General features: G+C 37.8%; 1 protein-coding gene across 6 annotated transcripts in view; it reads left to right on the forward strand.

The window, feature by feature from the left end:
- PPP2R2C (protein phosphatase 2 regulatory subunit Bgamma) overlaps positions 1-25,654 on the forward strand; it is a 194,479-nt gene that overhangs the window by 136,659 nt on the left and 32,166 nt on the right. For all 6 annotated transcript variants that reach the window (XM_085059762.1, XM_085059764.1, XM_085059767.1 and 3 more), the window contains 4 exons: positions 3,851-3,948; positions 4,545-4,710; positions 8,868-8,980; positions 11,185-11,362. In XM_085059762.1, coding sequence (XP_084915888.1) covers positions 3,851-3,948; positions 4,545-4,710; positions 8,868-8,980; positions 11,185-11,362 — 555 coding nt within the window. The remainder of the gene's footprint in view (positions 1-3,850; positions 3,949-4,544; positions 4,711-8,867; positions 8,981-11,184; positions 11,363-25,654) is intronic.

Raw genomic sequence — 25,654 nt, forward strand, 5'->3', positions numbered from 1 at the left:
TGTTTCATCCCTGCACTGAGCCTGAGGGAAGGGCTGCTGGAGGGTTCATTTGCCTGCATCTGTGCTGGTACAATACTCCTGATGTTGTGGAAAGAACAGTACAGTAAGCTTGATTTATCTTGAATTGCCCTGATGTACAATGATGGACTTAGATCTGTTCCAGAAACTGAATATATCTAGCCAGGCAGCAGCCATTAACAGCATAGCCATTAAGAACATTTAAGGAGTTTAAATTGTGAAGCTGCAGAGGAATTAATGAGGTATGAAAGGGCAGGGATGACTAGGAGTCAGTGAATTAAATACTTCAGGCTGGATCAGGAAAAACTTCTCATCAATTTAAGCTGTAAAGTAGTGTGATATCTTTCTGTGTAGAGTAATGTGATATTTTTCTCTGAAGACGTAAAATAAATCTGGGGATTCCAGTCTGTACTGCATTGTGTATACTGGAACAATTTGCTGTGTCTGGATGTGTGTTTTGAAAGTTTTGGGTTTGCTTTTCTCAGTCATCATCTGTATATTGAGGGAAAATCAATATACAAGTTAAAATCAAAGTTTATGTGCATTTCTGCACAGACAAAATGGAAAATTTAAAATGGGAGTAAGAAGATTAATGTTGGATAAAAGTTGGGATTTACAATTTGATTGGAAATGCTTGGCTGTTGGCATTGAGGTTACCCATAATTATTCTTAATAGGTGAATTATCACTGTCTCTGATAATCCTAATAATCAGTGCAAAGCTTGGCACTGCCAGCAGAGATATGGAAGGTGTAGTGTAGGAGAAGCCTGGAAGGAGTCTTTCATCTCTGCCATCCCTTGCCAAAGGCTTACTGTACATGCAAATCCATCAGCTTTTCCATTGTGGTGCATTTATATATCCTGGGGAGGGTGAAATCTGGGAGTTAATTGCTCTGTGTGCTCAGGGGGCCATTCTGCAGTGGGAGAATCTGTAGGATTGGGACAGCAGTGGCTGATGTTGCTACAGCTTTTATAAATACGTAGGGGAGTGTCCTGCAGAGGAGTATGAAGAGTTTTGTTGATTAATTCTGTCCTTCCCTACTCTGTCTTAGGAAGAGCCAGCCTGGCTAATCCTTTGTAAGAAAACAGCATGACTTATGTTCACCTGCTGAACAGATATGCTGGATGAACTGGGAGAGGGTAGGGGGGGAGACAGATAGGTGTTGTTTTCAGCTGTTATTTACAGGATCAATAAAACTGATTTTCCAATTCAAGGATAATTTTTTTACCAACAAGCTACACAGCCTCTAAGGCCATAATATTGGATCTGCTCTTTTTCAGAACAAGTTAATTTAAAAATGATAGGTAGTTTCCAGCTCAGGATTAGTTTTTCTAGTAGAAAGGAGAGGTATATCTGGAAGAATCACCTTGGGAGGGGGTGAGAATTTTGCCTTGGAACAACATTGTTGCACACTGCCCACAGTCCTTTAAACAATAATCACTTGAATGTGCATGATGTTTAATGACAAATGCAATATAATAAGAGGATGCAGAGCTGTTCTATTACAGTCCTGGTTCAATTGTCCCTGAAGGCTGTGCAAATACTGCTGTAGACTTAACTGAGCATTGACTGATGCCCTCTGTAAAGTGCAATATAATATTTTATGACCATTGTCCCTGTAGAGAAGAATATTTTGTGATGTTGTGGAAGTATTCCAGGCCAGTAGCAAGTGTATTCACACATAAATGTCCAAATGCCATTGATTCCTTTTGCAGTTATCTTATTCTTTTGTGACCTGTTGAGAAAGTCCTATGTACATGGCTCATACACATACATACATATATATTTTGATAGATACTACATTCCTCCCTCTGCATTTGCCCTTCTTGCCCATTGCATGCTTAAGATAAGTCTCAGTTTAAAAGGAGTCTCAGTATGAGGCTTCTGCATTTGCAGCTTTGTGGTTGGGGTGAGATACAGCTTTGAAGGAGTAAAATCATGTAGGTATCATTTTATATGCAGGTGACCACACCTGCTGTCAGTATGAATTCTGCAGGGAAAGGAAATAATAGCCAAGAAATGTTCCTCCATTGGAAGCAGTCTGAATGAACTTTACATGCCAGAAAAGTTGACTAGATTTTTAGATTTCAAAAAAAACCTTTTTTTTTTTTGAGATCAAACTTAACCCATCCCAAGCCCCAGAGCATCACGAAACATAACCAGAGTCTCTCTCCTTTTCCTGTACTTTAGTAAGACTAAGGCTTTTGCATTTATTACCTATTAAATACAAAGTCTGTGGAAGTCCACATAAAAGTCAAATGCCACTACCTTTGAGAAGCTTTGGGTTCAGACCCAAAATACTCTTAAGACTTCATGTGCCATTTTCCTCAAAGTCTACACATGCATTTATGATTCCCATTTCCTCCTTTACGTATGGAGTAGTGGAGGAAAAAAGGAAGGAATGTTGGCTTGATTTAGAGGAATTTGATGGTGAAGATTTGTTTAAAAAAATGAAAAGATATTTTTCTTTACTGTGATTGGAGCAAAGTTTTCCTTTTTTAGATGGTACATTGTTTATAATGTTTGAGTAAGAATCTGCCTTTTGGATGGCTGTGTTGCTGATGAGAGCTACTGGCAACAGAAGCTTTCTAACACCAAAGTGCTAGTTTATTAAAAGAATAATAGGAACAGATGTTTTCAATTCATAAAATGTATGAAGTAAATGGTACATCCACTTGTTATTTCAATTCCTTTGAATGTTTGTGAACTCATTTGGGGCTAGATTTTCAAAAGAGCTTAGCCCACTGTCACTTCATTTTTCTCACTATAAACTGATGGATGATGAACGTGTTTGGAAACTGCAGCTTTTTATGCCTAAAGGGGAGCTCCTGACTACTGATGCTTCTAAAATCTGGCCCATGTTTCTGATGAGTGAATACTGATCATTATAGAGGATTCATACATGCAATCTCTGAGTAATACCCTGCATTTGCCTGTGATTGTATATATGATGGTTTCTTAATTTACCATTGCACTAGGCATTTTAATTTAAATTATGCTAATAGTGTAGGATTAACTGCGGATTATGATTCTAGCATGTACTGTCATTCAAACAGAAGAACCAGTTCTTTAGCTCCTACAGCCTCTTTCTCCCTCTCCTCCTGATGTGTCATAATTTGTGCTCAAGACTGGCCTCAGGTTTTGATGAGGTTTCCTGTTCAAACTGATGGAATTGCTTAGGGAAAGGCAGTTGCTGAAAATTAGAAAAAGATAGTCTAAGATTGTTTTTGTCTTCTGATGGCACATTTTTATGGTGCTGAAATGATTTTGTGAACACAGTAATTAGAATGGGCTCTTGCCAGCACTGCACAGTGAACAGTTCAGGTTTTGCCTTCATTTAGGACAGGCTACATGTACTTTGCTTTTGCATGCTTGGCTCAAATACGTATTTGAGAAAACTAGTGCTAGGGGGTTATGTTAAAATCATCAGAAAGGTTGTAGAATAAATAATACATGCAAGAGGACTGATGTTATATTTGTCCTTGCTGGAGCAAATAGCAGGAGGCCAGTTTTGTTCTTTGCCAGTAGTGAAAAAATAGCTTTATAGCCACCCAAGATGGCTCTTCTTGAAGCATAAAATCTCCAGAGAGCTCCTCTTCTCCCAAACTGCAGATGTGCTGGAAACACAAATTTGCCTCGTTAATGTTTGCACTTGTTTCATTGTGTAGCAACCTCAGATTGTAATGGCATGCAGCCTGTTTGCATTGGTGAATTCATCTGTATTACTTCAAATCCCTCATTTGTGGCATTTTTTGTGGAGTGTCTGATATTTCTAGTGACTTTGTGTTGTAGCAGCAGCCTAAAATCTGCCTTTTTTCTCCTTCTTCCTCCAGCTGATATTATTTCTACAGTTGAGTTCAACCACACTGGAGAACTGCTGGCTACTGGTGACAAGGGGGGTCGAGTTGTTATATTCCAAAGGGAACCTGAGGTATGTGAGTTACCAATGTAGTCCTTAATAGCCTGATAAAACCTGGCTTTGTTTTTAATACTTTAATGGAATTGAAACAACAAACTTGTTTGTAATCTCAAGATGCAATAAAATAGAGTGTCACCTGTTTAGAGAGGAAATGAAAAAGGGTAAGGATTTTTAACTCATAAACTTTTCTCAAACAAAAATGCTTCAAAGCTCCAAAATTCCAAAATAAGAAAAAAGAAGGTTACTTTGGTTTTACTTCTGCTTTGCTCTAATAGCTTTTGCCTGATGGTGGAACAGTTCCATTTAGAACAATATATTCACTTACCTTTATGTTCCACTTGTAAATTCCATCCATCTGCAGTGTCTTGTGTAGAAATCTTTCCTGAATAATTGACATTTCTTCCAAAATTCCATTATTAAATGTTTCAATACTCACAGGATATTTCATTCTTGTTGAAACACATCTGTCAATATCATGTTCTAAATGAGAAATTAAATTACATTTTCAATATTTTTGTATTTGTAAGGCTGCTTATACACCTTTCGTAAGAGATGAAGATATATTGCTCTCATAAACCACAAGTTTTTGTTGTTCTTATTCTCCATAGAGTAAAAATGAGCCTTACAATCAGGGGGAGTACAATGTTTACAGCACTTTCCAGAGCCATGAACCTGAATTTGATTATTTGAAGAGCTTGGAGATAGAAGAAAAAATAAACAAGATCAAGTGGTTACCACAGCAAAATGCAGCTCACTCACTTCTATCAACAAATGGTGAGATTGATTAGAGTGTGCAGGACATATCAGTATTTGCTCTAGTGTGTTTTAGTGCTGACAGTATATATTTGCTCATTTTAATCTACCGCTTTAGTAATTTCCTCTTTCAGAGTTTAGCAAGACTGTCATACTGTCTCTGATATCTGTTGTTTGTATATTTTATTCATAGAATCATGAGGTTTTTCCAATTGATTATTCATAGACATTTAGAGAGCTATCCATTTTTCTATTAATATGCAGTGCTCTCCTGAAATAGATCTTGTGACAAAGGCATCATTGTACTCAGCAGCTTGTGTTTCACAGGAAATTTAGACATTTTTCTGCTGTATTTGTCATAACTTTTATTATTTGTATATGTGTAAATGCATGTAGGTGAAAGAGATTAATATCTTTTTCTTTTCATTCATTATCATCAGAATAGTTTATTTAAGTTTTAAAGAGGTACACAAATCTTTGGAAGACAGTTGGAATAATAAGAGGATATTGATACTGACTCATATTTTTAACATGTCTAAGGCCTGTTGATTAAAGAAGGCAGTACTATTACTAAGAGGGGATATTCAAATGGGAAATGAGGGGGAAAAATGGAATGTAACCTAGCATGCACTGGTGTCATTTAGGAAGCATTTAGATACCCACAGATGTTATCACTGCAGATCTAAAATTTAAAACCAGGCAAAATACCTGGTTTTAAATTTTAGATCAGAAAATAATTTTTTATGTTGTAGAAGTCAGAGCATAATTGGGAAATGCTGATAAAAAATAGTGTAATCTCATCTTTGGGAATTGACACTTTAGGGCAAAGTAATTGTTTCGTGTTAAATTATATAGCATTAAATAATGTTTACATGAATTAAAAGCAGATAATAATTTTTTAATATTTTGTAGTTTGTTTTACTTGAAATTGTCTTTGACTTTTTAAGGGCATTGTTAGTTACTTGGAATGAAACATATTTATTACAGACAGGTCATTTATGCTTATTTAATGATTAGTTAGCTTATTATGAAGTTTGTGAGTTTATTTCTCCTTTTCTCCCTTGGTCAAAATATTCCTCCTTCTTCAGATAACTAAGAATGGCTTCTTCCAAGAGTGTGATATAAAAGCAGATTAATAAAAGTAAACCACTCCCTTTTCATTTTAAAGTTTGTTTTTAGAAACACGGAGGAATAAAGCCAAGTCCTCAGATTTTCAGCTTTTAGAGTTACAGATAATACACCTTTACACGAGTTTTCTGGTTCATACTGTCATCACAGAGGAGAAAGGAAGAAATAATCAGTCTCAGTGCTGCTGTGGTTAATCCAGTTTCAACCAACAGTGAGCAAGCCTAAGATCTGGCAAAATACTTTGGCCTCTGTTTTTCCCTGTTATTCCTGGAGCATCCCAGCAGACCTCCTTATGGTGAGGAGAACAGAAATGGTTCCACTGGCACAGGCTTTGGATTTTGTGTTTGAATTGCAAAACATTTGTGTGTGCCAAGGAGGATTCCTGGCCCAGCAGGGTTCAAGTCTGAAGATTCACCTCCTGGCATATTCTTAAAGATGGTTTTAACTTTAGGGTACAGACAGTCCATGTTGAATTATTCACTGTCTCACAGATTACCTGGGAGAAGCCTTTGACAGTGTATATCAATTCCATGCCTATAAAAAGGGATAATAATGTGTTTTCCTAACTTGAAGGCATTGCCTGTCACACATGCTTAAATTGGACAGGTTGTAGAAATACCTTGAGCACTGGTTTTTGTTTACTCAATTCTGATCCTGCTGTTTTAATGCAATTTTTGATATTTTGCTCTCTGGTAATTTAGGATCTAATGCATGGGTTTTTGCAGAAAAATAAGAACTGTGAAACAGCACCTTTTCTTTCCACATGCCCAGGTGGGCAGTGCCCATTGGGTGTGCTGGAAGGAGCATCTTGCTCTTCAGGAATGTGAGGGGAGAGTTGGTCTAAATCTAACCCTCAATATATGAGACTTGGCAGGTCTGCACCTGCCCAAATCTGTTTCTGTCATTGTAAGGAGGACTTTTGTCTGAAGCTGTTTCTGCACAGGTCACCTCTGTCAGAGGTGATTTTGGTTCCTTTCCAGTTCACGTTATCAACAAGTTACCAGCTAAGCCTTGATTGTGGCATCTTAGTTAATGGGGACAGAAGGAAACCACCAAGGCTTTCAGATCCACTGTGGATTTACAGTGTTTGCAGTTAGCAAATTTGTAGTTTGCACTGTAAACTGACAGATTTTGTAGTATAATAATAACAACTTATTATGATTTATTGGTATCTTCTCTACCAGAGTATATTTGGGGCACTTTCAATGTGAGCAACACAGGGTAAATCAGAATTTGGACCATTCCTTTTGTCTGAGGATTTCAGCCTGCTTACCAGACATCAGTTAATTTTAACTCACAACACCCTTGAGACTGAATGTTTAACCTCACGGAGATGTCTATATTTTTTCTATATTTTGCAAAATATAAGCATACTTAAAATTTCTAATGAGTATTTAAAGTCCAGAGGTGGATGAAGGAGAAGAAAATCAACACTTGATAACTGCTAATAAAATAGTTTTCACTATCAGGGGTAGATTTATTAATAGAAGTCAAGTCTAACAATGGAAAATTGTTTGTGTTTTTTCTTATAATTAATTTTACAATTGCTGTATTTATAATTTTTTTAATAGATGGGCAAGAATGCACTATTTACATGTAATAAAGAATCTATGTGCGTGACATGACCTATATGTATATTTAGTAATTAATTAACATGATATGCAATACAAATGAAATTGATTGAATATTTAAATGGAGCTTTTTAGTTGCAGATTGAACTAACCTCTTGTTCTGTAGATTGATTGTAAGTGTATTGTGATTTTTTTGCTTGTATATTAGCATATCAATGTCATTAAAAGGGTGCATAATAGTAAAAAAAACCTAGTAACGGAGGGATTGATTTTGAAACAAAAAAAGTTCAAAGTTAAAGTTGCTATAGAAATGTAAATCAATTCATGTTTTCATGCATCTTGCCTTTAAAGTGATTTGCACTAGCATTTGAAAGTAGTCGCACTGGGGAAGTGATTATGCTCTGCTATGTACTTGGGGAAAGAAAGGTAAAGGAAGAAAGTGGAGTGGAATCAGAAATTATGCAGGAGCTGAGGTTAATAAATCTGTGGTGGCAGCTGAAGGGCAGAAGTTTTGGGAAGACTTTGGCTGCTCCACAAGCAGATGAGCAAAACAGCCTTTAGAATCTCAGGGACAGATTTTTTTCAGGAGAGCTGGCATTGATTTTTCAGTCTCAGAAGCGTTAGGGTTGGCAGGTTAGGCACACAGCCACAGTGGGAGTGGACAATTAGCATTGGGAAATGTGCAACTTTGGCTTCTACAAAAAGAAACCAACAAAAACCAAAGACAAATGCAGTGTGAAATGTTTAAAACATGTTTGTTGGTTTCAGAGGCTCTTTGCTAAGAGAGACACACCATTACTTTCTCATGTGCTTCAGCCATCATGAAAAAGGAAGAGTCTAGATTTTGTTCCATTCCATGCAAGATTAATATGTTTTTCTCCTTCCCTCTCTTGCCATTACAACACATTTCTCTTAGTTTGGTTGGTTTTTTTCTTTTTCCTCAGTTATTTCTCCTCATTTGCTGTAGCTCCTGATGTTACACCAATACACCACTGCCCCTTCCCATGGTGGGCCAGAACGGGGTCACTGCTCTGGCTGTGCACTGCATGCTGTTCTTGTGCTGTTTATAAGTAATCTAGCAAACTGGCATTAATGCCAAACTGGTCTTAATATTGAGGTTATTTCCTTGCCAAATCCAATTGTTAAACTGCACTTCAGCGGTGAGCATTGAGTAGTTTGGGTTTGTTCCACCTGCACACTGCTAGGTTGGATACACAAGCAGCATGTGCTCTATGTGCTCTAAACAGTCTGTCAGCTGCCAGCAACCTCTGACTCAGTGTGAAGGTATGGGATGTGCTCTATGAGTATTTTGTCTGTTGGCAGCATTTTCTGGATGTGCAGAATGAAGTGACCCAGACTATTTCAGCACAGGACTTGTCTAAACCAAGGTGTAAAAACTTCTTTAAGGAATATATTGTGAAAAGTGGATAACCGATTCAGCATTCCTATGCTGACAGTTGCTTGTCTTTTCTTTTCAAGATAAAACAATCAAATTGTGGAAAATTACTGAAAGAGATAAGAGACCAGAGGGGTACAACTTAAAAGATGAAGAAGGAAAACTTAAAGATCTTTCTACAGTAACATCACTGCAGGTGAGCTTCTGCCCATGATCAAAATTTAGTTGTTTCTGCATGAAAAAGGTAGTGTTAACTCAGTAAAATATTTGAATATGTACCTAATGCTAAGCACTTATATGATTATTCTTACTTAAGCTTTAGCTGTCTGATAACTGTATTAATCTGCCACATATTTTCAAGTCACAAATGCTTTATGATATAGTAACCAAAATAAATATTTTGGGAGTTCGTGTTGGTTTTATTGTTCCTGATAAAATTCTCTTAGTGTGACTTAATGTGCTTTCGTAAAAGGTTCTTTAACCTGATGTGCTGGAAGCATTTCACTTGTGTTTAATTTTGAACAGGGCTCTTGCCACATCCAGAGCAACTGAGTTAAAGGCAGTACACCAAATTTCAGTTTAATCTCTTTTTCGGTTTTATTAAAAAATTACCTTAAGACTGGGATTCACAGTAGTCTGTGTTCTGGTGAACCTGAGATTCTGCATTACTGAAAAGATGCAGTCATAGAACTCATATAAGCATGTGTGACCATAGCATTATTTAGTTTGAAAATTACCTTAAAGATCATCAAGTCCAGCCACTAACCCAGCACTGCCATATTCACCAAACCATGTCCCCAGGTGCCACTTCTACACATCTTTTAAAAACCTCCAGGTATGGTGACTCAACCACTTCCATGGGCAGCCCCTTCCAGTCCTTGACAAAAATTTCAGTGAACAAGTTTTTGCTGATAAGCAATATAAACCTTCCCAGTGCAGCTTGAAGCCATTTTCTTTTCTCCTGTCACTTGCTTCTTGGAAGAGGAGACCATCATCCTGTGTTAATGTAGATTTTTGCTCTCAGACTTTTTTGGCTGAATTTAATCCAGTTTTTTTTACAAAGAAAGTGGCTAACTGTTAGAACTGGAAGGCTATGTTGTATAAACACTAGTATTTCTTTATTATTGAAAACGAACAAATAAACTCCATCTCCAAAACAAGCCAATATTGTCTTTCGGGAAAAAAATAAAAATTTCTTTACACTTCCAAAGTGTAAAGATGACTAGATTAATGGAATATTTATCTATTCTGTATGATTAGGCAAAAAAAACACTATTCCAGATTGTTTATAATCTGAGAATTCTCAGCGAATTCAGCATCTTCTTGAGGGGAAGAGGAGGGGCAAGCACTGATCTCTTCTCTAGGGTGACAGTGACAGGACCTGAAGGAATGGCCTGAAGTTGTGTCACTGGAGGTTTAGGTTGGCCATTAGACAAAGGTTCTTCACCTTTTTATCACAGCACCAAGCCTGACAGAGTTCAAGAAGCATTTAGGCACTGCTGTCAGGCACATGGTGTTATTCTTGGGGATGGTGCTGTTCAGGGTGGGAGTGGAACTCAGTGATCATTGTGGGTCCCTTCCCACTTGACATATTCTGTGATTCTGTAATTCAAAGGTTGGGTTTTGTTTTGTTCCTTTAGTAGAAAATCAAATCTTTACTTTGCATTGCTCTTTAAACTACCTTGTGGATTGATGTATGATATATTATTTCTAATGCATGTTCAACAACATCAAATAGTCCCAGTCACAGACCACAGCTTTACAGTGTTTAATGCTTTATTGATAGGGAATAAATTGAGTGTCTATTTATTGAAGCATGACTTTGAAGTGACACAAAGGGAAATAATGAGGGTACATTGACAGTGATAATCTGTGATATTGGCTTTTGTGTGTATGTGTGTACAGTATGTCACGTTTGCTTTGTTTTGCAAGACTTTGTTTATGTTTCGCTGTGATTATAGCATTTTCACCGCTTGAGTGTTTTGAAAAAGAGACATCAAGTAGCAAAACAAAAACAGTTAAGTGATTTACAACTAGTAAAAGCAAAATACTGGTGCTTCAGGGCTTGCCAGAGCCTCTTGCATTGGTGAGACAGTCGCTCCTGCTGTGGGACTGACCAGTTCTGTGACACTGCCAGTCCCTCCCTTCCCACAGTCCAGGCTTTCCATTGCTCTGCCTGGCTCTCCAGGGCTTGCCTGTCTCTCCCTTTCCTCCTGGCAAGGAAGGCTTTGCCCAGCAATTAATTCATGGGGAAATTGAATTTGTGTACACTGTCAAGAAGTTTTATAGTATCACAGCCTTTGAATGCTTTCTCTGCATTGGAATTGTCATCATCCTAGCAAAAGAGTGTTTAAAGTCTTACTCCTCCTCTGGTTTGTGTTTTGTTTTGGTTTTTTGCAGGTGCCTGTATTGAAACCCATGGATTTGATGGTAGAAGTCACTCCCCGGAGAATCTTTGCTAATGGTCACACCTATCATGTCAACTCAATATCTGTCAACAGTGACTGTGAGACATACATGTCAGCAGATGATCTCAGGATTAACCTCTGGCATTTAGCTATCACAGATAGGAGCTTCAGTATCCTTTAGTGTGATTCCTTGCTCGGTGTTCATGTTATTAGTAGGGCTTAAGAGAGCTATTTTAAAATATTTTTCTGCAGGTTTTAAAATATACTTTTATTCACCAGAATCCCTGCAGTATTTGTAACAGAAAATGCAAAGATATTCTAAGAGACAGCTAAGATATTGCAAGAACCAGGGAATTTTATCTGAAAAATAATGGTGTTGGTTAAAGATAATTAAATAGGAAACAGATGCCAGCTGAATGGAAACTATCCACCTGACTAGAATACTCTGTACTGTTATTTCCTGGAGACATTTCACACTGAGCTACTGCACCTTGTTTTGCTGCAAGGTCAGTCTTTACCCTGACCCTGCCTCCCATTCTCCATCATCCTGCTTCCCAGAACCCTAGTGCCTGAGATGTGCACAGTTTGGGGGTGAGGCTCAGCTGCTCTGTGTGAGTTGTGTCTGTGATTAATGCAGGCATTGCTGTTTCAAGTGCTGGCATTATCCTGAAAAAAGCTCAGTTGAGGAGTCATTCCAGCCCTCTGTGAGGCTGCCCCTTGCACTGAATCAGGGTGTCTTGGAGGGGGAGCAAAAGAATGGAGCCAAGAAAAGTGATTCTCTGTGTTTTGCAGGACATAAATAGACTGGTAAGAAGAGAAATGGGTTATGGGGCCAGGTCAGAATGTTGTGGTCCTTTGGCAATTTCTTTTTGAGCTATCAAAAGGAGTTAGAAGAATATGTCTCTGTGGGTTTATACGAGGGACTATTAGATGTCAAAGTGAAGTTGTCCTGTTGGGGTAGATTTCCTCAGAGAAGGCAGAAATGTGGTGGGGTGCTCTCCCTGTCTCTGGTGATTGTATTTCTTCCTTTGTGGGCCAGGTCATCTTTGAAACTTAACCCATATTTTGCTAATGTCACAGGAAATGTTCTTTAAATCAAACAACTCTCAATGTCCTTAAAAAATGACCTTTGCAGGATCAAGTGACAGCTGCCCTTGCCCTGGGGATTGTAGTGAGCATCTCCTCAATTTGTTTCCAAACTCGTATTGTCTTTCTGTCTTTCACATGTGTAGATTAAGGAAGCTAAATAGGTCCCCTTTTTAATATGACTGTTTATTTAGGAACAATTTATAGGTGGTACTTCAAAAACCAACAATGTCTGCCTTGATATCCAAACAACTGTACTTCCATTCTTTAGTAAAAGAGAACAAAATTATTTGCCAGTGCACCTATTTGGAGTAGCAAGTGTGGCTCTGACAGTCTGCCTCCCCATAGCTTCACCCTCCAGACTTCTCTCTGTCCTGAACACATTCACATGTGAATGTTATGTGTTCTCCTCTCCTGTGTATCCTCCTTTTCCTTCTAAGGCAGAGCAGTGGGTCAGACCAAGCACAGCAATCTCTGTACACCTGTGGATGGTCACCAGATCACATTCCAGCATGCTTATGCAAGATAAGGTTTTGCCTTTGGCAATTCCTTTTATTGTATTAAAAGCTGTTTTATAAACTATGGATTGCCAAGATGAATGCTCCTGAAAAGTTGCAAAAACCAAGTAAGTAGTTATTATAGTTCATGAGGACAACATGAGTTTTTCATGTCATTTGCTACACTAAGAGCTTACTGACAGAAATGTCAGCCCTAAATGAACTTTGAAATGCCAAATGTGTGCAAATCTTTGAAAATCAAAGGGTTGCTGAGAGACTACTGATACAACAAGAACAAAAGTCTTGTGAATATGGTAGTGTAAAATAATTCTTAGCATTTATGCAAAGCTTTTTGTCTTCACATCCTTTATATACCTTGATCAATTTATGCTTACAAAAGGTGAAGAGGCTAGTAGATAGATGAATCTGTCTACTATTTGGTGGATGAAGAAACTGAGGCATAATATTTAAAGAAATTGCTTAGGAAAACTATTTCATCACCCTGATTAACAACATTTCATTTACCCTTTGTATGAAAACACTTGTATGCAGGCTTCAGAAGTACTTGGCCTCCCATGATGTTAAAAATTCTAGTAATACCCTAAAAAAGAGCAAGTAAACAGACTAAGTCTGGAAGAGCATGGATAGCAAAATTATTTGAGATTGAATAACTGTTTAGGATGTTATGGCTTCTGCCCCTGTGAGTTCAACTGCTACATTTGGTGACAGCTGTGTGGACTCTGTTTTAGGCATTGGCCCACTCCTGTTCTTGAGTATTTATTGATAAAAGGTGTTTTAAGGTTTCTGATTGATTTGCCGATTTAACTCTAAAAACATGACAAAATTTATAATAACACACTGGTTTTGTGAGTATGTTGTAAGAGTGATGATGAGAGGGAAATCAAGAGTGTGTTTCTGAGTTTTAGAATAGAAAACTTTCCCTGTATCTGAGACAGTGGCTTTGGGATACTTGGGTTTCTGTCTTGGATTGGGATACAGATATTGCTGCTTCTTTTACACTTGAATGGACATCTGTGAGGACTGTGAGGGAGAGTTTAAGCAGTGATGGGAGAGAACACTGTACCTGTCTGTATTCAGTTGTCAAAACCAGATCATCAGGCAGATTATTTTTACCTATTTCTTTGATAAACATGAATTTTGACATAGGTGTTCCAAGAGCAGGTGAGATAGTTACAGAGTATTGCTCATATTGGGAAATTAACTGGGAGGCCATGATAACTGGAAGAAGGGGATGAGTAAGTTAAACTTGCATCAGTCTTCTCACAGTTATCTTTCTGTCCATATGGAGCCCTGTACATCTGGTAAAATTGCAGGGACATGTTTTTCCCTGAATAACAACATCTGAAACTGTCCCTGAAACTGCATTTCTGTCCTACAGAAAACTAGCTAACATAAAAATCTCCTGGAAGTAGATGGATTGCTGGTAAAAACACTGGGTGTGCCAGTTGCAATTAAGCCTAGACATATTAAGGTGAAAAAATTCTGCCAAGCAAACAGTTTAAATTATAAATGAGTGTTGCTGGGCTTGGTGCCTTCTGCAACACATTCAGGGGGCAGGCAGGAGGAGGATGAGGCTGTTTTAAAAACACTTGCTTCACATCTTTTTACTAGATGCAAAAGGGAAATGAAGCATTTTGCTGTTTTACATTCAAGGCTTGATTCCTTGAAATGCATGTTTAAAACAATAAATAGAAAACGTTTTGGTTTGAAGTGGCTTTTGTTAATAAGGAATCTGGCAGGGATGAGTATTTGTCTTTCTGCTTTCCCTCAGAGGCAGCACTGCTACATATAATGACCTACAATCTGTTTACCCAAGAGGCTGGTTGTGACAATGACACAAACAACAGTACAGTGGTAGAGTTTCTGGACATTCCGCTCGTGTCTGAACATCTTAACAAATTGCATGGGAAATGCTGGAGAAAGATTGAATCAGCAGCAGTGTGCTAAGCTTTTTTACAAGTAAAGTACTTTGCCTTGTAGAATTTTATTTGAGAACAGTTTGATTAGAACCATCATTTTAGCAGTTTTACAAATCACTGATAATTTTTCATTTCTTTGAAAATACAAAGCAATGGAGATCTTAAGTTAATTCTCTTTCTATAGTCTTTGGGAAATGTTTTAAATCGGCTTTGAAGAATTTGACCAGAATATTTACCTTAGGTAAAGCCTTAGGCAGATAAAATAAACTAGTGCTTTTCTGGTTTGCTCTTGTATTAGTGTAAGCACTAACTGGGGTGAAAAGCAGACAAGTGAGTTTGTGCTATGCCTGTGTAAATTTAATGAGGAGTATGCAAGACTTCTGTACATTGCTTCCCACTTGCAAGCAGATCTGCTCAGTATTGTTTGGGCAGGAGGAGGCAGAGAGGAGGAGGAGGTGAGAGAAAAGGAAGGGGGAAGGTTAGCCTGGTAAATAATTGCACATTAGAGGATTTTCTTCAGTAAAAGCTTTAAAGTGGTTGTGTTATGGAGAGCAAGAGTCAGTGACCTTAATTATGGATGATATTCTGCACTGGGAAAGAAGTAAGGTAAGGGTTGCTGTATTTGTTAATGTTTGGTCTGAAATGGTTTAGCAGTGTTGCCCATAGCTTAAGCCTTTAGATAGTCATCTTGGGTGAAGTGAATGAGAAAAAAGGGCTGCCAGGAGCATACTGATAAGGCTTCCTCGCCATTAACAGCAATCTTTGGACTATCTAGCTGCACTAAATATTCTTTATGAGGATGTATTTGGATTGCTCACAGAACTATGTAGCTCATAGCACTTGAACTCCCTTCATTTCCTGGTAGCACACTATTTCACTCTAGAGGCTGTCATGGCATTGCTATGGAAACAACATCGCTGTTTCCAGCATGTGCTCATCTTGAGACTCATCTTGACTAAAATACTCATTTCTCAGTCAGATCAATATAGTCCAGGGTTATCCTGTTTTAATAAAAAATTCCTTCTTCTGTGTCCCAAAAGGGTTAAGCTAATTAGGAAATCACCATAGGGCCTTCTTATAGTCTAATGTATTCTGGTATTTGAGGCATATCATAGATAGTCAGTTTGTTAGGGACCATATCTTGGGAAAATGAATTTACTTAAGAAATAAACAACAGGAAAAATATAGAAATACCCAAAATAACATGGTGCATTGATGGAGACCCAGTCTGTGGCAGCCCACTGTGCATCTGAATGTAGTGCATATATAGGGCATATACAGAGCTCTGGGAACAGCTCTTAGGCTGGGGAAGATAGCCAGCCTTGCAAAATCCCTGTTACCTGGCTCAGGGCTAAGTATGTGAATGCTAAACTGACAGCAGATCTGCAGTATTGTCTTGCTATTTATGGAGCAAGTTTATACCCTTGAGTGGGATAAAGCTGTTTCTATAAAAATGCCTGAGCCAGGATGACTGTGCACAAGCTGTGTGCACAAGGATGCATTTTCTGTGTTCCCAAAACCATGTCTGTGCTGTGTGAGAACCTGCTGCCACCCCCACCCACGGCACTGATTTCCTACAGAACACACCTTCTTTCTGGGAGATGGCAGACCTTTTTTCTCTTTTGAGAGCTCTGTGTAATACATGTTAGCACTTCCTATTCTGTCAGGAAGAGTCTGTCAATCTCTGTCATGTATTAAAAGGTGAATATTTTACCACAGAGTCATATTCCAGCTGAGTTGCCACTAGCAACACTTGAGGAGCTTTCCCTCAAATTTGTGTTCTTCTTTTGCTCTTCCTAGAGTCTCTCCCTCTCCCACATGCTTTGTGTGTGTCTCTCTCTCCTTTAAAGGAGAATGGAGAAGGAGAGGATTGCACAGGTGCTATGTACTCTGATCCCATGGTTTGAAGAGCTCTCTTATTCTAACTCTTGAGAAATGGCTGCTTTGCCTTTCTAATTAAATCACTCCTATGTGAACAACTGAGGGGGGAAAAGCTGTTTCAATGAGCTGATTAGATTCTGGGTTGATGTGATTCCATCTTTAGGCTGAACTTTTTTCAGAATATAATACTGGCCTTGTAGTAAAAGAGTCTTCTGGTAAGAGTTGACAGGGGCAAACCCAAAGATTTTAATCTCTAACTCGCACCTAACTACTGTAAGTTGAAGGTTTTCTGTGCATTTTGAAAAATGTTGAATTGTACTCTGAGGTTAGCTACTGGAAATGCTGACTGAGAGCTCCATTGGCCCACCTTGCAAAGCCATGAGGAAGAATATTATGTACAGGAAATAGATAAAAACTAAAAAAAGAAGAAGTTCTATTGTGTAAAATTTGTGAGTACATGAAGTTCATACCAAGTATCAATATTTAACTGTTAGATCCTTTGCTGCATTGCCATTTCTCATCTGCTGGTCATTGCATTGTAAACTGATCATGATAAAGATCCTCTGTATTATTGAAGTACTTGACATACTTAACACGAATATTTTGTAGTTAAGAGTGTTTTAAAATAATTGCAATAAAATTTTGAGGTTAGTGTCAGCACCACTTTATACTCAGTTAAAAAAAGACTGTGAGAGCTCAATAAGTTTGCTGCAATTTTAACTCACAGTCTGATAGTTGCCCAGACACATCCTGTTTTCCATTACTTCCATCCATATTCTAATTCTGTATTAGGTGAAGTGGCAGACTTTTCAGGAGAGAGAGATAGTAACAGAGATGTAGAAATGCTATGAAAATGGTTTTGTTTTGGAGAAATACAAATCAGTATCTTTGCTCCATAGGGATTTCTTAACTGCCAGAATGCAATAAGAGGGAATTTCACTGAGTACCAATAGAGTTTTTCTGCCGGGTATTGCTTGCTTTAATGGACAGAGAAAAATAATTTAGTGTCTTTTGAACAATACATGACAATTCTGACCTTGCAGAAGGCTGTAAGAAGCAAAAACTTCGTTGTCAGAAATGACAGTTTATCTTGCCAATGTTAGCATTTAGCCATTGGATGATTAATTTAGGAGAAGAGTTGCAGTCCCTAAGCCTTGTAGACCCTTGTCTTTTCCAAGAATTTTCCATTTATGTTACTCTTCTCTGAAGCAATGGAAAAGCTTTTCATGAGAAAAATCACTATAGTAAAGGGAAATTCATTGTTACCCATTTAGCAACAATTCACTATTTCAGGCAGTTTTAAAGTGATCTGATTCTCAAAGCTCTGCAAATTGGCAGGTTCCATTGACTTTGCCTTTTAACTTTTGGATTTGAGATTTTTCAGCTTAGACTATTTGTGCCTTAAAAATAAATTATTTTGAATTTGCTTATGAAACTGCAGATACCAAATCACCTGGTAACTTGAGGATCATTTACACTGGTGCAGTTCAGTAATAAGTTTTGCTAAGATCTAATTAATAGATTAGCAGCAGGTACTGTAGTTCTTATATAGGTTTTATTCCTAATGCTTATTATTTCTGTGTCAGCAAAGATATGTATGAGTGGCAACAGATCAGAGGTCATACACCAAGGCTTAGGATAGGAACAAAGTCCAACATAAAGCTCCATAAGCTCCATAGCTCCATAAAGTGCTGCTGATGGAACCACAGCAAAGTGCTGTCCTAAACAAATGTGATGGTGCTTAAGGGTACTTAAGGGAATTATTGAAATAATGAAAAATAACCTCTTATTTCTAGCAAGATTTTTGAATTAAGTTAGCAGAAAGTGTAAGCGAATCAGATTGTCTCTAGAATTGGACACAGCACTCCAGGTGGAGTCTCACCAGACTGGAGTGGAGGGGCAGAATCCCCTGCCTTGAGCTGCTGCCCACACTACTTTGGATGCAGCCCAGGACAAGTTGGTTTGTGGACTGAGTGCATCCAGCCTTCTCCTCCACCAGCACCTCTGAGCTCTTCTGGGCAGGGCTGCTCTCAATCTGTTCATCCCCCAGTCTGTGTTGATAGCATGGCTTGCCCTGACCCAGGTGCAGCACCTTGGTATTATTAAACATCATGACATTCTCTTGGGCTCACTTCTTGACCTTGTCCAGGTCCCTCTGACTAAGTCCTTGGTGTGTGTTTTTGGCTGCCTGTTAGGAAAAATGCAGTAGGGACTCTTATGAAAATCACATAAGAAATGTTTTTAGTGTCAGTCAAGGGATGAAACTAGTAAATAGGTAAGTATGTGTAACTGTAAGTTGTCATCTTTTCTGAACTGCATAGAATCCCGATAGTAAACGGAGCCTTTCATGAACTCTCAATAGACTCATTTGTAAGAAAAATTCTGTGTGTCCCCAGTGCAAAGTGCCAAGAGAGAACTGCATTTCTAGAATCACTTAAATGACTTCGTCTTATAGACACTAACATAGATGCAGCTTCTAAAACAGGCACTGAATTGGTTCTTCTGCTTCTGTTGAGGTAAAACTACATCCAGTTTAGATACAATACTATTTCTGATGTGGTCATCATTATTGTATAATATCTTGAGTACAGCTTTTAAGCTTTTCAGAGTAAGAACAGTTCTGTGTTTATATGTGAGCTTGTGCACATTGCAGTCTTTATATCTAGCTGTGTAATTCAAATAAAAGACAATAATTACAGCAGTAAGGCTGTGTGAGTGGGCACTATAAAGACCTTATAGATTATTTGTTTTCAAGAAAAGCAGAGAAGTCTCACCATCTTCTAGGGGAACTCTTAAGCATGTAAGTTCAGATTTAGGGAGCTCTGAAAACTGGGAATAAATTTGCAGAAGTGGTCTTTGTTTGGTTTTGCTTCTTGCCAGAGGACACTTCGTGATCTCTGTCAGAAACAATTGCTTTTAACTATTCTGATCACCTTAAATTGACTCCTATCTTAGGAATTTGACTGTCAGCCAGTCAGAGAGAATTGGATGACAGAGCATGACTGATAGCCAAAGGAGCAATATCAGAGCTAGTTAAGCAGTATCTCAGCATTGAATCCCTGAGTGAGATCCTCCTGGCCATACAGCTGAAATGTGTATTGCAGCTAAAGCAAGCAGTGTATGATACCAGTGTCATCAGGGCATGGGATAGCATTATGGAAATATTCCCTATCTACCCATCCTCCAAAATAAATAAATTGGAAGAGTTGAATCTGGCTGTGAAAAACTAATTACAGCTGAGGCCTTTGCATTCTTGGCAATGACTAGTCTCTTCCTTTTTCTGCAGTTGCTTTTAAAGAAGTTAATTTAAGGTGATTTGAGCATAGCTGTAGCCTTGGGATAATTACTGCACTGCAGATTTATTGTTTAATAAAAATATTAATTTGTTAATCAGAATACATAATTTTTTTACTTATCACTCCTGTCCATACACAACTTGAATGAATAAGTATGTGATTACGTTATTCTTTTAATGGATTTCTTTATCTGGCCCTCTGTCTTCTCTAATGCAGTTGTCCCCAAATAGAGACCCATACCTATTATTTAGTTTCTGCAGAGGTAAGGAAAAATATAGCCAGAGGCATTAGAATACTCTTGCTTTTTAGGAATGTACAGTGAATTGCAAAAAGGAAAAAGAAAATTGACTGGAGTTGTAGCCAATGGTAAAGAATAGTGTGAAATCCTGAGCCTGTAAAAACCATTTCAGAATTCCTTAATAGCGCATTAAAGAACACAGCTGGGATTTCACTGCATTCATGTGTTTGTAGAATGATATAGGCAATGCAACTCTAGGAGATACTTAAAATTTTACAGCAGGCACAAAGATGTCTTTTCACAGATCTTCATAGAGCCAATTGCTTTCCAATTTAATCAGGACTGTAGCAAACAAGTTACCATTTTGCATCAGGAATGTCCTTTAAAATATCATTATCTCAACCTTTCTCCTGTTCATTGTTGTCAAAGAGAGAAAGAGCACTTAATAGAGCTGAAATGAATGTTAGCATCAACCACTAGATCTCCTTTTTCACCCTAGTGGTTTATTCCATTAGAACTTTCAGGTTTTATCCAGAATCTGAGATCCTTAGCATAGAGGAATTTGGGAGCTATGGCAAGGAATATTAAATTACAGATAAAGGGTCACATCATGGAACTGATACTCATCTAAGTAGCACTCATATTTTAGTGTAATGTGACTGCAGTCAATGGAGTTATTCCTGTGGAAATGGGTAACAGGATTCAGTCCCAGATTTATTGTCTTACTAATTTTATTTCTTCAGTTGATGAGTTTTAATCAGTGTGTTGTCATTGTGGAAGCTTTTAAATTGCATGCTTCTGTTTCCCTCTGGATTAATTTCTCATTGAAGCATTTTGAAAATGAGCCATTCTCTGTTGTCACAGGTGCAGTTGGTGTATCCAACTTGAAAAACGTGTATTATGAATTTATTGAAAGTTAGACAAAAAAACCCATTTACACAGTTCTAGGTACAATTATACGAAAAGATAATGTATAAATAATTTAATCAGCTCTGCCAGAGGGGAGAATTCTCTTAAATGAGTCTAATTATTCTCATTCCCATGCGAGTTTGGACTTGAAATTAACCTTGCAAAGCACAATCTTTCTCAGAGCATTAACATAAAAAAAGAAGAAAATGTAACTTGCTTTGCTCATTAGCTAAAAAATCTTTAGCTTGAAGAGTATTCCATACAAGGACAGATGTCACAAAGATGCTCATGTGCTCATCTCAGGTATTGTCAAGCTTGAAGTTTGTACCTCTGTGTTCTGTGTGAGCTGTCAGAACCTGAGACCTTGTAAGCTTTTTTCACTATTAAAATAGCCAGGACACTCTCATTAGTGCAGAGATTGCTTTATTTTCTATTGCTGTATTTTATTTCTATTGCTTTATTTATTTATTTTCTATTGCTTTATTTTATTTTTATATTGGTAAAATAAGCCATATTTTACCAATGAGTCATAATACTCATTGGTAAGGACTGCACTTTAATTCTTCCACTGCATGTGGAATTGCAGTAGTTTGAGCCTCTGGAATAGAAGTGCTCTGTAAATAAAGGCCATATGAACTTTCACAAAGGTATGGCACTAAATTTAAGAATAAGTCTTACTTTTACTGTTGTCATACTCGCTGCATGCTGATGGGCATTTTTGTAAATCCCCATTTTCTGTCTAATAAATTAAGCAACTAGATAATTAGTCCTGCCACAAGATTTTAATCAGGTGTCTTATGTAATGTAATATTGGTGATTTGAATGTGAGCTTTTATTAAGCTCGTTTTTAAAGTCACTATTTTTCAGAAATATCTGGCTATTTTTGAAGATAGTTTTATTTCACCACTCCCATAAGAAGCATGCAGGGAAGGGGAAAGCTTTATGCTCTGAAAGACACTTCTAGCTAGCTAAAGTTTGCAAAAATGTATCATTTGTGACTTGAATTGAAAATTCAGTTAAAATATGGAATTACTCTAGTCTACTGGGGTACATATACTACTGTATTGGTATTTTCTGAAATGTATATGAAAGAATAAGTTGCATATTGGGAAAGAAAAATCCCCACCAAAATGCTCTAAAGACTTTAAACCCTCCAGCTGGAATTTGTGTCTGTTTTTTAAGAGACAGATCTTCCTCCGCTGCATGGGATTTTTGTAATTACCAAGAAGAAATTTCTTGGTAGGATTACCTGTTAGCATATAGGCTATTCATTAAAAAAAAAATAGAAGAAGAAGAAGAAGAAAAAAAGATATTTTATCTCTTATTTCCAAGTTATGCGGGGAAAAAAAAATCCCTGGTTCTTTTTAAAATGGAGTTAGGGGAATTTTGTATGTCATATTTCTCTGTACTGCTGGTGACTCTATTCAGAAAACCAAGTAGATCCCTCTCAGTTTTCTGTTAAGCATCTGCTGGATTTCAGGAAAGCAGGTTTGTGAATGATGAGATTATATTGCTTTTGTTTATAAATTATCCTTGCCTTATTAATATTGAAGTAGCACTCTTGGAAGCTTTGCTAGTATGTAGTACATGGTGCCACTTAACCATACTACATAGTTCACTCCTGCCTAAGAGAAGCTAAGCTGGGGGACTTAATAGGACTCTTCCATTAATAATTTATACATACCTGAGGCTCTTCTGGTATTTGTGTTCCAAGTGTAACATTAGGCGTGCTGCAGTAGTTTCAGACAAATCATAATCAATTCATATGCAAATATATGAACTAAAAATGACTTTTTAATCTTTCAGTGACTGAGTGACTGCAGGTGTGCATTTATGAAGGCAGGTCTTCCACTGTTGATTCATCCACTTAATTTTTCTTTCAGCTGTGCAGATAATGTCTTTGCTCTTGAAAATTTGAATCTGCATATGGTTGTCACTGAAGCAGGCATGTGACTGTGTCTAGCGATGAAAATGCGGGCGTGCTGTTCAAAAAAACTAGCCAAAAATTCCATTCCTAAATAAATTAAAGTTTTCCAGTATCCACTTCTAAATTCATTATTCTCTAAGCAAATCATTGGTTGCAATGTGTGTGAACAGGCCTATCTATGATAAAGTGTGAATGTGACTTGCACATTTAAAATGACCTCTTTTCTAGCAGTGCTACTCTACTATTCTCTGCTTTCAATGCTTAGTCAAATGTTGCAGCTACCCCATAGGAAATTTGTTATACATTAAATTTATTTTTCTGCAACTTGCATGCAGCAAAATCTGACACTTACTGAATTTATGGCAGTAAAAGCAATTTCCTAAAATTTTGCTAAGTACATTTAAAACATGTTGATGCTTTTTTCAAGTAATATTTGTGTAATGGAGATTCAGGGCTTTCCTGTTGCTGTCTCTTTTTATTCTACCAAGCTAATATGAATGCAAAGTAATTCTGACATTGCAAAAATCAGAATGAGATCTCTCAAATTTAGCATGAGTCTTTAGACCAGTATGCATTCTGGGAGAAAGTTGCAAAAGACAAACGTAATAATGAGAATAATAATAACCTCTCAAAACCAACTAACCAAGAAGAGAACTGAGTAAATAAGCCCATGACTGGACAGCTGCAGGTAGGGAGGAGAGAGACCCCTAGATCAGGATCCAGAGCTCTTGCTCTTGCTGGCCTCTTGAGTTGTCTTTGGCAAGCCTTTGCCACTTCATGCCTCAGTTTCATTCTGGGTAAAACATTAACACTGATACTGACTCTACTTTGCTTTAAACTTAAGGAATGGAAAATGTTTCTAATACTACTTTTAATTTCTTGCCAAATATCTCCAATTTCAAATGAAACTTGAGGCAGAAAATCCAGGAGTTTCAGCCTTGGTTCGGAAGTTTGAGATGTGGACCATGTTGTACTGACAGTGCTATGCTGAGGATAAATGTGAGGCCAGGATAAATTGTTCAAGGAGCATCATTCCAGAGGGCAGAACCCTCTTGTAAACTGCACACTGTATAAAAGTGCACTGCCAATAATCCAGGAGGATGTACTGAATATATCATCCTATCTCTGGATGAGCTAGATCTCAACCTCTTGTTTAGCTAACACGGCCAAATTTTCTTTTGTGGCTAGTTCTAGCTGGAAAGTTCATTGCTACTGCAGCCTTTAAGCTATGACCATCATGACTTTCCTTCTTCCTCTAACAGCCCTTTCTCATCTATCTTAGGCTGTAATCCTTGTCTTAAGAAACCTCAGAAGTCCACAGAACTGTGTTAACATTACTTAATCTCTTCTTTGTATGCTCTTTGTACATGTTCTTTATATCATGAGCAATCCCTTTACTTTGTGTTTGCACAGCACCTAACATAATTGGCTATGGTTTGGCCTTCCACATAGAGCTAACAGGCTCCTTCTGTATCTCATAATCCTGATATGAGGAAGAATACAGAAGCCTTTGTACTATTGTAACAGTGCTGTCTGAATGCCTTTGATAAAGACATTTCATTGCCAATCAAAATCAAGTCATTTAAATTGGTATTTTCAGCAAATCACCATGAGTGTGAGACTGTTTCCAGAGTTCCCAACTCCAGTATGATGTCTGAAGCATCACTGTTACACAGACCGTGGAATTAAAAAAGGAATTGGGCTGACATTGTACTACTTAATGCAAGTATCGATCCATACTAACAGGAGTTAGGTTCAATGCAGCAGTTCTTGCTTTTGTGGTTCAGAAGAGTCAAATGATACAGAAAATGTAATTGCAGCTCTCTGGGCTTATAATAAAAACCCACTGCTTTTAGTGGAACACTGGGCAAACGCTGTGCAATGGAAAACATTGACACTGTGGCTATTAGGAATACTTGGAATACAAATACTGGGTCATCTCTTTGCCTAAGGTAAAACACTGGAATTTGAAGAAAAGGCCACATCCATTAACCTATTGACAGTTCATTCCAGGACATTTGACTCTTGGACAAGAGGCCTGAAATACAGAGATTCAGAAGCTGGGCCCTGTCCAATGCTGTCCTTACTGTCGAGTTATGCTTCTTGTAGATTGTCATTCAACAGTGAAAACATACAGTGTATCTATAAGAAATAAGGAGTAAGTTGATGGTTGTTTAAAAGTTATGGTTTGCTTCATTCGTTGATAATAAGATTATGTCATTGCATCATGATGTTGTCAAGCATACTGAAGCCTAATTCTGTCCTTGGTCCCCTGATGTACCCAGCCTGGGAGAAAACTGGAGCCATTTGGAATTCATTTTCTCAGCTGGCACATGGTGTAGGAATGATAGAACTGTCATGTAGGAAGTGTAAAACTGGTAGAGCTTGATTTGTAAGCATCACAGTTCCCTCCTTGTAGTGAAAATAGTGTGCACTAAATGACTAACAGAGGAAACCACTCAGAGAAATGCTCATATTAAAAGTGTAGAGCCTCAGCAGGACCACAGTAATCAATTACTCTAAACTGAAGCCCTGGCAGCTTCCATGAATTGCTATTGATTTCAACTACTAGTCGCTGAATCTTTCTAGGGCTAGGCTGAAATGTAGGTGTGAGATGCAGACAGAATTAGTAGCCTGAACAAACCTCTGTGGAAAACACAGGGAACAGCCAGGTTTGGTAAGATATGT

This window comes from Lichenostomus cassidix, chromosome 4 (genome assembly GCF_008360975.1).
Source record: "Lichenostomus cassidix isolate B80296 chromosome 4, HeHo_3.0, whole genome shotgun sequence".
Taxonomy (NCBI): Eukaryota; Metazoa; Chordata; class Aves; order Passeriformes; family Meliphagidae; genus Lichenostomus; species Lichenostomus cassidix.